Source organism: Anopheles merus, chromosome 3L, assembly GCF_017562075.2.
Source record: "Anopheles merus strain MAF chromosome 3L, AmerM5.1, whole genome shotgun sequence".
Classification (NCBI taxonomy): domain Eukaryota; kingdom Metazoa; phylum Arthropoda; class Insecta; order Diptera; family Culicidae; genus Anopheles; species Anopheles merus.
In genome coordinates, this window is record NC_054085.1 from 35,185,740 (window position 1) to 35,201,544 (window position 15,805).

Here is a 15,805-nt window from a genome sequence, read left to right on the forward strand (position 1 = left end):
AAGGTGACAAGAGAGAGAGAGCGAAAGAAGGGAGGTAAAAATGACATTTTAGTCCGTCGCAAAAACGTTGCCCGAACGCCGGCTGAGAGTGATTCATGTTTGAGAAACCGTCGCATGACTAAAAGCGACCACAGGTGGCCACAATCGGTCGATGATGGTGTGCTTCAACGTTTCAAGATTTTCGCGACGCACGTGTTGTAAATGGTAGATGAGTCTGAATGAGGACGAGACGGACGACCTGGGATGCAATTGTTTTGTGATGAATTGTGGTCGCCGTAACGTAGATTAAGATGTACATCAGTTACTTCTCAGGTTTTCCCAACAAATGAAAAAAAGCCTTGTAGACTACAGAAATAAGACTCCTAAGTCTGTAGGATAAGGACAGAGTTACACCTTTTTGCAGTGACACTTCAAGCTTCAGAATCTTCTAATCCTCTTCCTAGAAGTCACCAATCAGTACCTAACACCCAGCACGTTTCCTCACAGTTAATCTCCGCGTCCATCAGAGCAGCAAAACGCATCGATCATGTTTAAGAACTCTATCCCAATCTTCGTTCCCTTTTTCCCGCCACTAATTATCCTCCACTCAGTCACCATATTGTAGGTCACATCACCTATGCCGGCCAAGATTAATGCGTTTGCTGAACGATATCTCCCGTAAAACCTTCCTCCGATGTTACCGGAGATGGCATGTACTGTGCGCACCACATCCGCTGGCTATGACACGTTCCCCCCCCCCCCCCCCCCCTATTACCTGGGTGCATTCGCGAGCCCTGCAATTATTTCCAACCAACCACACGGAGGGGTAAGAACTGACTCCAGAGCTCTCTTTCCCACTGCCAAGAAAAGGGTCACCATTTCCCGACCATGAGAGGAGAGAGCAAAAAAATGGCTAGTCCAAAAGGGTTGAGCAGCAGCAGCACCGTTTTAAACGAGGCCAATTAAAATGGGTCACCCCGAGGGTGGCGCGGAAGGGATCAGCAAAAAAAGGGTCTTTACATCCCTCTCTTTCGGCGGCAACCATTTATCGGAGAGTTTAATGGAATGCATTATTAATACCCGCCCGGTCCCGGGATGGATGGCTTTACCCGCCTTCCTGGGAAACCGGTTCGTTCTGTTCCCTTCCCGACCGTCTTCGGGGGGGGGGGGGGCTCTCATTGCTCTCTTCCGTTGTTTAACTTTGGTGGGAGGGAAACACATGACGTGACGTTTGTTCACATTTTCCGAGGAAAGTCTTCATGTGGTGCTAGGAATTATGTCATCCTTGTTTGGTTCGCTTTACGACACAGCGAAACGTTGTTCAAGCCCGATTGTGATTAAACGTGTCCCGCAGGCAAAGGCAGGAATTCGCTTCCAATATCAAGGTTTTCATCATTGCTTTTTACCAAACTGCTAAAGCTAGATTTCGACAAAAAGCAACCCTTTTTCCCTTGAATTGATAACAGTCTCCTCCAGGGAGGGAGTAAGAGGATGTTGTGGTTTCTAACCTTTCCTTCGGCCGATGGATGAGCGAAATTTCAAAGCAAGATCAACACGAAAATATGTGACCGGACGGGGAAGGATCGAAACTGATTAAACTTGAACTTCTACGGGGATGCAATAAAAAGGGATACGTAACATAAATTGATACTTGTGGAGTCCCAACTCGGGATCAGTTGGTGGAAGAAGGGACAGAAAGGGGTTGATTCAATATCTCCGGATGAAATAGTTCCACTTACCACTGTGATCGGATAGATCGGGTTCAGGATCGTGAACAGCAGGATATGGTTGGGGCGCGTCGCAACGTCGCGCTTCCGGCGCGGTTCGTCTGTGACGTTGATGTTGTTATTATTGTTCTGCAGAATAGAAAGAAACAAAAGAATAATGAAAATCATTAGCTAAATGAAGGAGAGAGCAAAGAGTAAACAAAGTCTTTTTTAAACGAGAATAAATTCCACTCATTAAAATGAATCGACGCTAATTAATCAAACTGGCAAGAGCCATAGCAACGGTTCAGGCAATGCGAAAGAGTGCTCCCTGCTTCGTTTTTGTTATGAAATACTGTTTCAGATACGTTGGATGCCTAATTTTCCATTCCGAGCTGAATGACGGATTGAAGGAATGCGTCTATTCGTGTGAGCATGTGCGCTTTTCCACCCCGAACGTTCGATCGGGAGCGACAACACGTGTGGAAAACACCCGACACCCGATAGGTGATACAGCATGGAATAGTAAAAGAGAACTGGGAGCGAGCGAAAGAGAGAAGAAGATGATCCCTTGGCCGGCAGAACGGAGAGAATCGCATCGTTTATTTATACGCGCCCAAGCTGAACCGTGTTTAGTACGAATTTAACTAGCATCCAAATGTGTAATTTATTTTTAAAACAACCCTCCCGCTTTTGCTTCATTCCTCGCTTTTGATATCCATGGAGTGCACACGCACACTTACACTATGCTGTCAGCTACAGACGATGACGCCGGTCCAATAACGGAGGCGGAAACCCTTGCGCCAGCAGCGCGCAAACGAGCTCGTATCAATAGTAAACCCTCGAGAGGTATACAGCACAACAAAGGGCAAACTTCAATCCATTTTCCAATCCTCCCAGCATCGTCCCAGCTCCACAGCGGAATAGTCAACCACAAATCTGATAATTGCTAGCGCTTTTAAGAATGATTTGACCCGGGAAGCAGAGTACGGCAATGCGCAGTCAGCGACGCGCGAACGACGAACAAACCGCTGGGCGTACGTCATATGATCGACGGGTTTGACGTCGCAGGAGAAAGCCAGCTGTTTTCCTCGCTGCTGGCGTTTTTTTCTGTGGAGTCTAAAATTACGCCATTTAAGAAGTTGAAGTAGAGAGCGAGTGCGAGAGCAGAGCGACGGAGGAAAGTTAAGTAACAGCACACACACATGAGTTGGTTCGCCGTAAAAAGCTGAAATTGAAATCGTCTGACTAATTTATGAGACTTTGGTTTCTGAGTACTTTGCTATGGCGGTTTTACGACGAGCTGGAAGTTAGACGAGATTGGTACAGAACACGCGTTAGCTCTGTAGAAATCTTCTTTTGAGCCATTCCAAGAGTAGAATAGATGCAGACATGAGATTGTAGAAGCAAGAAAAGATGTTCCTCAAGTAAATCACAGAAGTAGAATTGATTGCCTTAAACTGCAGCAGACAACAAGGAATTTATCGCACAATCGAGGACCTAAAATGGTAACTTTAAATGGGAACTATAACATTACACGAACTCTATGTAAGTCCACTCAAAGTGCACTAGAAAACCATGTTACTACAGATCATAAAATATACAATGAAGTTGTTGTTTGTGGCCGGTGAACCAACAGTATTAACAAACAATCGCTGTCCAATCAAAACATCAACTTGCCTCCCGCCCCGTTTGTAACTAAAACTCTGCTTGAATAATTAATTCAAATGTGGCGCTTTTGGGGGTGGATTGTACAATTTCTACGGTAACCAGGGCTGCTGGAAAATAGAAACAAACGAACTGTGCAGGACACGAAAAACAAACCAGACCTGTGCAAGTTCCTGAGCCTGATCAGTCACTCTTGCAAAACCACACAACACACAACAACAAACACGCCAGTCGCAAAACAACGCAATGCTACGCAAAGCACTTGCGAACGAGAAATAGGGAAGCATTGGCATAACCTATTTTTCGGTATGCCAAAGCCCAGCAAAACCACCGGAACGCTCGCCCGAGTGAGCGCGCCCGAGTGCTTTAATTATATTCTATTATTTACAGTAAAAACAACCATTCATCCCTCTGATTTTCATCAGCGATGTTGTTGCTGAAGTAGCTAGAAAGGAAAATTAATTTCTCACCAAAAATGCCCAACCCAACGCCCAAGTCGTCGTCGTTGGAGGGCGGGCGCGCGAGGTAATGAATTATTTAAAGTAATCGCCCACCCGAAGAAGGGGGTTGCTGTTGCCCTGCTTAACTGACCTTCCCGGTATCGGTATCAGAGACGGTGCCGCACGGTTTTGATAGTCTTAGAGCCAACTTCAAACGATCAATTACGAGATGAAAAACAAACAAGGTGCACCGCCCACCCGTTTCGGGATGAGGTTGATGGTACACAATAGTGTACAGTTTCATGAATTTCATATCGGATTAATTTTGGGCAGTCGACGCAACGGAGAGCCAGCTTTTCGCATTAACCAGTAAACGAGCTACCAAGTGAGGTCGCACAAACAAGTCAGAACATTTCAACACTGCCTCTGTGCACAATTGTGTCGCTGCGAAGGATGCGAAGAGCATTGCGTTAACGGGAGCCAAGGCTCACATTAACCACTAACGACCACTGGCAGTCCCGGTCCGAGACCACTGTCCCCGTGTTAGAGAGATGCCATAAAACGAACTCAATCGAATCGAAACACCGTTTTTGATTACTTTTTGCCACCGACCACCGTGCGCGTACCCGCAGCAAACCAACTGTCATTATCAATCCATGTTAAATGGGCCACAATGCGTTTCCCCGTGCGATGAGAGGGGGACAGAGATAGCAGAGATTGGAAGGGAAAATTGTAACATAAAAGTAGGCCAGCAGACAGAAGCGAGAGAGAAATGGTGTTGTGTATCGATGAAAAACACATTTTCCGTTTATTCATCTAACGTCTATCGGGACAGACTTGGGTTAGAAGAAAAAAAAGGCGAAAGGATCCTCCTCCAATGATGTACATGAAGGTCTTCCGCTCACTCATATCCTTCCCGGTCAATGCCCCTTTTGCAACAATTTCTCCCAACCACAAACCGTACTTCCCCGGAAAAACGATACAAACCAATCGAACCAATGTTCACTTGATCGGCCACAAAAATTTGGCTTTTCCATCGATGTCAGCGAATTTCCTGGGGTATAAAAAGGGGGACAGGCAAGCAGGCATCGATTTTGCGCACCGTAAAATCCGATGCGAATGTGTGGTGCGGACCTTTTGTGTGGTTTTGGCGCGAGGCGGGAAAGAAGAGGAGATTAAGAAGCGTTCAAATAGCGATTATAGATGACGATTAACCACAAAACTCTGATCCTCGTCCCGCTCACCGGACCAGCTATCTACGGAGGTCTGACAGTGCGTCAGCAGAAATGGGACGATTTTCCCTACCTCAAACACCTCCCCCGTTGTCAATACGTTTTACCAAAAATTTCAAGTCAGCACAAAACCAGTGAATATCTATCGAAACGGTAGTGAACCTCTGTCAGTTGGTTTAGAATCATCAGCAAACCGCATCAAGACCACATTTCTAAATTTTATCAATTACAGCTACTGCTACCACGACGCATCAGCACATCTCCTTCATATTCGCTAATGACGTTGAAAAAGGTACCAAAAACCTACCACATCATCGACACTGAAAATTGACGAGTAACGTTAGTTAAACAGGAGGACCAAACCAGAATATGACTGGCAAATTCCAATGACTATCAATAAAATAAATTAAATTCAATCATTGAACTTTCTGTCTGTCAGGTGATGAAAAACAACAAGAGTGCAAATTATGATGTTCCGTATCTAATCAAATGCTGTTAAAAATCGCTTATTGCATTCCTATTCAAAAATAACTAGTACTTTTTCAATAAGAATAAGGATATTATTGTCCAAAGCCGAAATCAATTCCCTACAAACGACCCATTCTGCCGGCTGGTAGTCGTCATTTGCAAGCAATTCACACACTAACGACCAACAACCAAGCAGCTCTTCTTCCGACGTCGTCAACGGAACATCTCTACCCGGCAATACAGCAGCGAAACAATCTTGACACAAGCACAAACCAAAAGTACCCACTCTCTCTCTGAAAAGGGTTCTTAGAAACACTTTACGAATAAAAAAAAACGTTCAAAAATCTGCTTCGAAAGTAGTTGTTGAGGCACTAAAAAAGCGACGAGCTTTCGCGCAAGAGCAGCGCTACACACACTTGAAAAGCTTTGAATACATTAGCGGGGTGAAGTTTTCTTCGCAGTTAGTTGCGATTGTTTTAAAACGGGCTTCTGTCCCTCTAATGCCATTTCTTAACGTCTTTGAAGCGCCGGGAGCTTATGGTTCCGCGGAATTGAAACGGGAATTCGTACCACAGACGACTCTGTAAGGCTACGGATGCCCGTCCGTCTGCAAGGTATCGAAGAAGTCACGCTTTTCGGGGGAAAAGAAAGAACAGCAAAAACCGCTCCCAAACGCACTAGTGGAAAAGTTTTACATTGTCCCAAAGCCCGTGATGGGGCGTCCCAAACAACATGAAATAAGTCGAACAACTGGTATAACTTCCACCATTGGCATTCCACCGCGCGCGCTGGTGGAATTATTTTTCGAGTTCTTTCTTTGCGCGCGGTGTTTTGTCAAAAATTTTCCGCATCTTTTAATTAGGTGTGAATGTGTAATTTCTATGCCAAAAGAAGGGAAAGATTAAGGGCGAGCGAAGCAGTAACAGGGAATTGAAAACATTTCCACCAAGCATATTCATTCGCATTCTGCGCATTTACGATCCTTTTTGCAGCAACCCTTTCGGAATGGTGGGACAAAGGATGGTCATATTATTTTCAAACAAAAATATACAATAATAATGCAAAATTCAAACCAAACGTAAGCATTGGAATAAGGAAAAACACAAAATTCACTCAATATGGTAAGCAGATTGCAGTTTCCTCAAATCCAAATTATGTCCATCTCAATGTACACTGTATTCTCACTGTCTGGTTGTCGTCTCGGCAATCGTTTTGTGTATTTGTAGATGCAGAAAGGACGCCCCAAAAACTGCGTCGAAATGAACGAGCGGGAGCAACATAATGAATTCTTACAAAATTAATTCACCAACATTTTCCTCCTTAACCTTTCCCTTCCCAACATCCCCCAAAAAGTCCGTTTCCTACGTTATATTTCTATTTATCTTCAAAACAAATTCCCATCTGTCCGCATCTTCCACGGAGATCTCTCTCCGGTGTACTGCTACCATTTTATATACACAGAAAATTCCGATCATTTCCCATGACACACACCCAGTACACACAGTAGAGCCTTACAAGCCTTGAGTGAAAAACACGGAAACACAACGGCACTCGATTGACAAGCGAAAAGCACGAGTTAAATTTCCCGGAACGTCCTCTCAACATGTTTTCAAATCAAATTTCGAACACCACCCCGCTTGGAGACCCTCGGCGAACTCCGTGTACTACCGTCTCGTCCTGAAGAGTGTCGGCAAATTTCTCGGAATTAAGTTGATGTTTGCTAAACATCCTCTTTGCCGGTTCCGGGACTTCAGGCTTTCTGCCTCACACTTCCGCACACTCTCTTCTTCAGCCCCAAAAATACGTACACAATTAAGTCGATGCTAATTTTGGGCTACACTCCACCCGTCCGGTTCCTTAATCCCTGATGATCCTAATTGCTAGGCGCACCTTGAGCCCAGGGCTGACCGGGCCAGAAGGGACCGTCCTGGTCGAAGAGATAAGTGCCTGCAATCGCACACTAAATATCCCTTTTGTCCCAGAAGAACACACAGACGAGCAGGAAACAATTCACAATCCGCTTGTTGACCTGTTGCCCGTCAAACGCCCCTCCTCTTGGGAGTCAAAAATGTGTCCCAAACTCTAACGCTGAGTTGCGGTGCCACCAACTGGTCACACAGACCACCCCCGGGGGTCGGCTGACGGACCGGAATTGGAATAGATTTTAATTATTTTCTCACTTCTCAAGTTCACGACACCGGACAGTCAACACCGAGAAACGCGCTTTATTGTCCTTTCGAGCGGGTCTCCTCTCTTTGTTGATTGGCATATTTTTCATTACGTCAAAGTAGGTGACAACCAGGGTCCTACAGCCGTAAGCCACTTACACTTTCCAGTTGGAGCTTCTCGGGAAGCTTAATCTGGCAGTTCCTCTTTCCAGTGCCGGATGCAGCGCGCGTATAATAAATTACTTCCAGCCCTGTGTACCTTCCCGTTTGCCTTCGGTTAAGATCTCCTCTAGTGCTCTGGACTGGGAAAATGACAAAGAGAGCGTGGTACGAGAAAATGTACTCGTCCCTTGGTTTTTCAATAGGATGACAGACTGTTCCGGGATGATCTATAACAATCACGTTGCTAGAATTACGACTCCAATAGCATCCTATTTCCCATCATCATCCACGCGCCAACCATTGGAAGATGAAGGCAAAGTGCACATTTGCAATCAAACCCTGAACAACTCCATCCCACAGAAAGCTTCCAATCCCGGACGAAGGCTTCTCGCAAACGTACAGCAGGATTACTGTTCACCCACCGACCGATGTTGGATCGTTTACAGGTGTCTTAAGGACGCGGGGGACCACTGTGAAAAGAACAAGCGACTTCTGATGAGCGGACACAAAAAGCGCAAATGTAAATTGCAACAAATTCCAACTCCAAGACGTCCGTGTGTCCCACCATCGCTACCGCACCTTCACCTTTTGTAAGCACTCGAAAATAGTGCTTACAATTTATTCAGCAACAAAATCGCCCACTCGAGAATTGTACGACAAACAACGCGGTGCTACAGAGAGAGGCCCGTCAACTCTGGTGACAGTTGCAAAAAGGCCTTGACATTTGTACGTCGTCTTTTACCTCGTAGTAGCTTCCTTACAGCAACTAGGGGGAGTCGCGCGCACGTTACTGTGAATTGGAAGAATCTATTTTTCATTCGGCTGGAAAATGCAACCATCCGGGTGACTTTTTTTTTGGTGTCTTGCTGTATTATTCAACTTATTTTTTGCACGCGAAAGCAATGCGCACAGTCAGTAATATCTATAACATAAACGGTGGCTAAAAATATCTGCCAGATTCAGTCTACAATGCAATCCAGTGGAAAGAACTTACAGTTTTGCTGAAAATGAAGAACAGCTATTGGGAGCTTTTTTTGCAAAGAAGCTTTGCGACGTGACATTGTGTTCGGGAGTAGTTTCTGACATTAATTATCGCTCGGTAACTTGAAGGTTTTGGTACTACTAAATGTTACTGTACTGGGAAGAAACATGATTTGTTCTAGAAGTTCATTGAAATGTCTAGAATAAGTCCACGTAAGTATTCTCAAGCCAAGATTGCTTTGAAGATTTATTATCTCATAACATTTATTTTATAAGCTTAACAATAATTCCTTTCAACCACTAATACAGCGCTTCATCTGTTCCTAAGGCAAATCCTCTTCCACAGAATACTTTACAAACGACCAAGGATCGCTCTGATCCTTCCGTTCCGCTGTAATCGTATACTAGCAAAACTCCAACACCAAAAGTGGCCACAAATAACCACAAACTGCCACGGGAATTACAACCCCAAACCCCAGAGGTTGTGTTGCCTAACCAGCGACATTTCAAATCACTGATTTAGAGCTTTGCATATGTGCGCGCGAGACTGCTTCTACACGCCCACATAAAATGATTAATCGTTCTACAGTGAACATCCTTCCGAGGCTCTATTGCAACATTACCATACATTCTCTTACACAGCAACCACAAGTGCGCGGGAAGAACGAAGCAACCTCACCACCATTTAATACGACACCACCAGAGCACACCGCGACCAGTCTCTGTGTTTGCGCGGCAAAACTTTTCCAAAGCTATCCCCCGCGGTGGGGGAGCCAACCGATACTTTAATCCTTTTTGCTCTCCTTCTAGCTGCGAGCAGCATCATGCGTAGGCACATCGTAAACATAAACTGCGACCGAAAGGGCTGACTGGGTCACCGTTTACTTCGCATTAATGTGACCGGGGAAAAGCCCCTACTTCCCATTTACAGAAGGAGCCCCCTTCCCGCCCCGTTTGACGAAACGAAACAAAGTAGCAAAGCTGTCAGCTGCAGTAGCTTCGAGCAAAGCGCGGGTTTGTTTCTTCAACGGATTGAATGTGCTGCGTCCAGGCTAAACACGAAAAAAAATGAAACCCCGAGACAGATAAACGTTGGAAGAATATTCTCTGCTACTTATATTCCATCATACAAAATGTGAGGGCAGATGGGTGAGATGGAAGCTGTCCTCCATAAAAAGGGATATCTTTGCCCCGTCGTTTGCCGATACACTTTGCCTACTTTGATCCGCTCCAGAAGAAGCATAAAGAAACAAAGCTTTCGAGGACATCGTTTGCGTTGGGTAAAAGGTTCTACACCTTGGCCTTTTTTATCTGTGCAGGCTCCATTGTCACCTTAAGGCAACGAGATTCGTATTCAAAATCAGGCCGAGAAAACAAGCGACACATTCCACCCCGTGTATCGTATTCACATTCTGTGGGCTCGTTCGCACGAAGGATAAAATCTGAGAGGCTACTGCTAGCTATAAAAACTTCCCTCCCGAAAGCCATCCCAAAACGTCAGAAAGTGTGTGAGTGTGGCGGGAGATTATTGCTCGCTTCCGGCGGGCAGGGAATTTCAATAATTTATAAATAATTCAAGCCCCCAAGGGAGTGGGTACGTATGCACGCGTGACGTTCGAAAAGAGCTGAACGCACGCGGGACGAGGGAAACGATATAAAAATCGACCCCACGAGAATTGAGCACAAGAAGCAGAAGGAGCAGCAAAAAAAAAAGCAGGTCAAATATGATGGTAAAGTTTTCGTTCGCTCCGTTTGTGAAAACAAACACTCAAAAGATAAAGTGGTTACCTTTTCCCGAGATTGCCGTGGCACTTCCCGCTGGATGTCTTTTTTCCTTTTTTGTTCTTTCTGATAAGACCGTTGCTTCGGCACGACATTCAAAAGCAATAAGCAGAGGGAGGGGAGACAGTCAGCCAACATTTTTGCACACGTGTTGCAAAAGCCTCATCCGATACAGCAGCAGAAGAGAAAATTATTATATGCTCTCACACCCATTTCTTTTTTGCCTGTTGACGCGAAGAAAAGTTTGAAGTGCATCTGGTTCACCTACGGCACCCAAATTTATGAACTAAACGATCGTAAAGCTTGCACGAGCATCTGTGTCGTCTCGACGTACTTTATTGTGCTACTGTGTTGTGCTTCAATTACCAAACTATATACGATAACGACAGTATGATAAGCCCATTTTCGGGGCGCTCCAAGTCGGGGACATTCGTGTTTATGAAGCGAATTAAGTAAATTGAATGACTTCCCCAATTCAATTCCGATCCCAAGCGCACCCAGCTAAAACATCACTTACCGCAAATTAAGTAATTGACTTTAGCAGTGGCTGAGATTTTAAGCAGAGTGTCTAATCCGGCATTATGAAGTTTAATTTACCATTTTCTCGAACCAACTACGACGACTACGGTTTACCATCATCGTGTCTCATCAGCATCATCATTACCCTGCGGAAATCTAGACCATTCCCACCCAAATCCTCTAAACAACACAAGGAACAGTCAACTTAAAAACGCATCGTCAACGGAATTTCGGCTCTCACTCCCGCAGGAGGTACTTAAGCAATTTTGCCCCAAACTTTGCTCATCAAATCGCACCCGCCAAAACTCTCCACAAGATTATCTCTGCCGAGGAATGTCGGTCGTCCGCCAAGTCGTACCAACACACATACACAACGAGCGCGGGTGCTCTTAAGGCTTCCTCCTTTTGAAGATGCTAATCCGCGCCGAAAACGGCTGCAAAAGGCGTGCCAAAGCTCTCCTTGCCGCGCAACTGCACCGAACCCGACCGACCACCAGCAGAGTAGTGTGCAGATTTTATCTAAATGACAAAACTTTCCGCTCAAGTGAAAAAGCATTACCACAGTCTTCCTGCATTCCGCCCCGTTTGCTGTTGTTGTTGTTGTTGGAGTGCAGGAGGCACGCAACTAGATGACATAAGTCACGATTTCCGACCAAAGACTGCACAAACATCTAAACGAACCTTCGGCGCTCCAGCAGCGCCAAGAGGATGCGCTCCTTGAGGCTGTGCGATGCCAAGTGCATCATACTCCGTCCCGCCATCCTTACACACAACGATCGTTATCAAAGATTCATGCCCCATTGCCCGGGTTAGTCCCAGGCCCAGAAGCTGCTTCTTCTGCCCAGGGAAGGTGCATTGTTGTTTGGGACGCGCTGAATGCACTTGGATAATTTATCTTGCCGCCTGTTCGATATGGCAGAATCTTGGCGGTGGAAAACGGTAGGAAAGATGCCTAAAAGATGGGCCTCAGCAAAATGCCAACAACGACGACAACGTTGAGAAGACGGTGTCTAAACAGCAGATTCCCAAAGCAAGGATGGCACGTTGTTGCTCGCGTGAATGGAGAAAGAACGAGCAAGAGGGATGTGGTGTACTCCTCGAGACCTGTCTCCAATATTGGAGCATCGGACCACGTGCAGCAAACAAAACAAAAAACTGTCCCGGGAACGCTAAGAGGACACGATAAGAGACATAACAACGAGAGATAAATCGGTGCATCTTGTCGCCATAGAACCAATACCACGACGACCAAAACCGTCACCGTGATTTTGCTGGTCGATGGGACAGTGACAGGTTCTCCTTGACACGTTCCGCTGGAACGGGTTTTGAAGAGGAAGAGAAATGAGCAACACCCGTTAATGAGATTGATTGAGTGTGAGGTTTACGATGGGAAATGAGGGGAGTGGTTTAAGATTTTTTTTAATTATGCCAGGATCCTGGCAAACTCCTGGAGTTGAAGGAATTGAAGTATAACATAGCAATGTTTTGAAGTTTGACTGTTTCTCGTTAAGGACCAACTAGAGCCTGGATCTCTTCAATCATCATTTGCCGAGGAATAGTCCATTTTGCAAACTCTTAAGAGAGAATTACTTTCAAGTTTTGGCTATTAGGCAAAACTTTGCGCAAACATCAAATACCAACTTATTCTCTTCCAATATCAATATACTTGCTAAACAAGAAAAAAAAAGAATAAAACTCTAAGGAATCGAATCAATTTGCGGTTCGGAACGCTCTACTCTAATGTACTTCACTTCATGAGGAAACAGCCACTAATTTGTTACTTCTATTGAAGCCCAGTGAAGTTCAAACGTTTGCCTTCATGTTCCTGACCCGAAGCAACAACATCTCCATCTACTCGCCGTTCTTGAAGTTCTTGGACCGAATTCCGGGGTCCAACGCAACAAGGACCAATTTACCAAAAACTCAACGACCTTCCCGAGCGCGTAATGTCTTGCCAACTCCAAAGCATATTTCGACTGAGTACTCACACATCAGCAAAAAATAGCTTTCCCCATCATCGTGGTTTTTTGTTCGAACGAATTGCCGGTGCTCCAAAAAACGCTCTCGACCATTACACGACCATTTTCGAACCAATGCGCGCGGCAGAGCACGGTCAACGGGTCCCGCCGGTTTATTTGCGCTCGTTTCAGTTAATGCTACCAGGTGCCCACAAACACACACACACACACACATTCACCGGTGTTTCCAGCACGCCCAAATCAATTCCAAGCTCAGCGGTGTAACACGCCACTTAAGCAGCCGAGGCGAAGGCAAAGTCAAACCCCGAAACAGTCGGAAAGGAAAACCAGTTCACGCTTGAGCGAGTTCCTTCAGCGTGTCCACTTTCGCTCTCGTTACTTTTACCTCCAGCCTCCACCGCCAGAGTCTCGTCCGAGTACCCGGCAGGCACGATTATGGGGCTGCTGCGTGCACAACACTGTCTCCGTCCCCGCCGAAACTCCCCTGGGGGCGGTGTGCGGTGGAAACAATTTCAGAGCAATGCGTTGTGCTGAGAGACACAGTTTTTGGACTGTTCCACCTCGGAGCCACTTTCGTTTCACTTTCTTCGCACTCGGTTTGTGGTGCAGCAGCAGCGACAGCCGCAGTTCCGATGAACCGGTTTTTTCTTGAATGCCCCCTTTGCCTCCCCCGACGACGGTGTGGCCGTACGTGATTCGCTTGCAGAGGATCTGGAAACTCCGAGGAGAGAGGTCGAGTTCAATCATATTCTCATCTGTCAAAAACGGTGCGAGCGAGGCACACAGAGACATCCAGAAAAGGGCATCAGAGTGTAGAGCAAGGACGATTAATCCCTACCTCTCTCGCTTGTTAGTAGCTCAATTTTACAATTCAAAAAGCATGAAAAATGCTTCCCATGATTGCAATGACGGCAGTGCGCGCCCATTAGCTTCTTCCATGAAGAATTCTTCAGCATTTGCTGGGATGCTATACTGTTGCAATCGTAGCAGAAATTGGATAGCTTCGTTGAAACAGATGTGAACGCTCTGATAAATCAAAAGCTGTTCCTCCTACTCACGAACCGGCGGGAACCGTCAGCTAGCTCCAACCACCAGAAACCTGTTACACAATTTCCATCACCGCCACCAATAACCCCAGGATCGCTCACTTTATCCGCTAATCAAGATATCTGTCAATCGGGTTTGTGCCACGGCACGTCAACCTTTTCTACGCCCACCGTACCACCGTACCCGGCCACCCACCCGCTAGCTGTCAGTGCTGCCAGATGCTACACACATTGCCACAATCTCAACTCCACGGAGTTTGAGAGCAAGTCTGCCATTTCATTTCCTACTTCTACTCCCATCTGTCTTCCGTTCCTAACCTTTTCAAACCGTAGCTCCCAAAATTTCCGCCCAAAATCAAAAAGGAAAGCAAAATAGACGAACCCTCGTGTCAGTGTCGCTTTTGTTCATCTATTTAGGGTGAAATAGTTGCGAGCGCAAAATAAATATAAGATGGCGTTTTCAACGTGTCACGCGCAGCAGTTGGGTCGATAGCACCACACAGCAGCTGCATACCGCTACCATCGCTACACTCAGTAGTCCCGTTGCTCCAGAAGCCGGTATGCAATAAAATGCAGCTCAAGAGAAAATAAATGCAATATCCGTTCGGTGAGAGACCGGCCATGTGGCATTCAACCGGTTCAGAGGCAAAGTATAGCGAGAAAGATAAGTAGAGCACGCGCGCGCGCGCAAACATCATGGCAGATGGCGGAATTGCAAAGGAAAAAAATGTCATCCAAACCGGACATTGTTGAAGCGAGACAAGTAAAATGAGAAGGAAAAAAAGGACGAGCTTTTCGTTGTGTTTTATTTTCGTAATTGAGAGAAAAATGGGTTATAGAAACAAAAGTAAATACGTCACATGAAAGGCAAAATTCATAACATTTCATTAGAAGTACAACGGCAACTTCCAACTCTTATAAATCGTTTTCCAAACTCGAAATATTGCGGTTAGGTTGCAAATGAATTACATTCTTTTGCCAAAGCTGTTAACAGGCTCTGTGAAACGATTTCCTCCAACAAGTGTTACTTTCCCACTAAAAGATATCCTTTCGATATGCAGGAAAATTGTGGTTTTCCCGTTCGCACCCACTTGGTTTCTTCCTTGGTTTCCAGTTAGTCACAAGTCGCAATGTCGTTACTTATCATTGCGGGGAAAAATAAGTTTTCTTTCGAAGCTTTGTGTTCGCCCGAGTAAACCGCAAAGCAACAAACGAATTCTCTTGTAACCCGATCACGATCGCAGTTCAACCTCAGAACACACCACCGCCCGCCCATGAAACAACACGCCAGTCGAAGCTGTTTTCTTGACCGACATTTTATGCGCGCAAGACACATTATGAAAAATGCTCCCATAACCACCCGGTGCTTTTCCCAGGGTAGGTTTGCAGCGTGTTTTGCTCTTCCCTTCGCATCCTTTCGTAAAACTTTTTTCCTTCATCGCGATAAGTCACACAAGTTACAGCACGGGGGTAAAGGGAGCGAGGAGAAAGATGCCATTTAACCCACTCAAAACTAACTCGGCAAACCATTCTGTATTTCCGTATTTGTTTTTTTGTTTTTTTTTTGTGTGTGCTGTAGCCCGGTCTCCTTTTTCCTTCCCCCCGTGGGGTTGGGAGAGCACTGGGAAGTTATAATTGCGCTTAAAACTTTGTCACAATCACAGCAGGGATGGGG

The 15,805-nt window shown here is 45.7% G+C and overlaps 1 protein-coding gene across 11 annotated transcripts in view; it reads right to left on the minus strand.

Moving 5' to 3' along the window:
- LOC121599274 (heterogeneous nuclear ribonucleoprotein L) overlaps positions 1 to 15,805 on the minus strand; it is a 173,914-nt gene that overhangs the window by 95,335 nt on the left and 62,774 nt on the right. For all 11 annotated transcript variants that reach the window (XM_041926966.1, XM_041926969.1, XM_041926964.1 and 8 more), the window contains one exon: positions 1,719 to 1,835. In XM_041926966.1, coding sequence (XP_041782900.1) covers positions 1,719 to 1,835 — 117 coding nt within the window. The remainder of the gene's footprint in view (positions 1 to 1,718; positions 1,836 to 15,805) is intronic.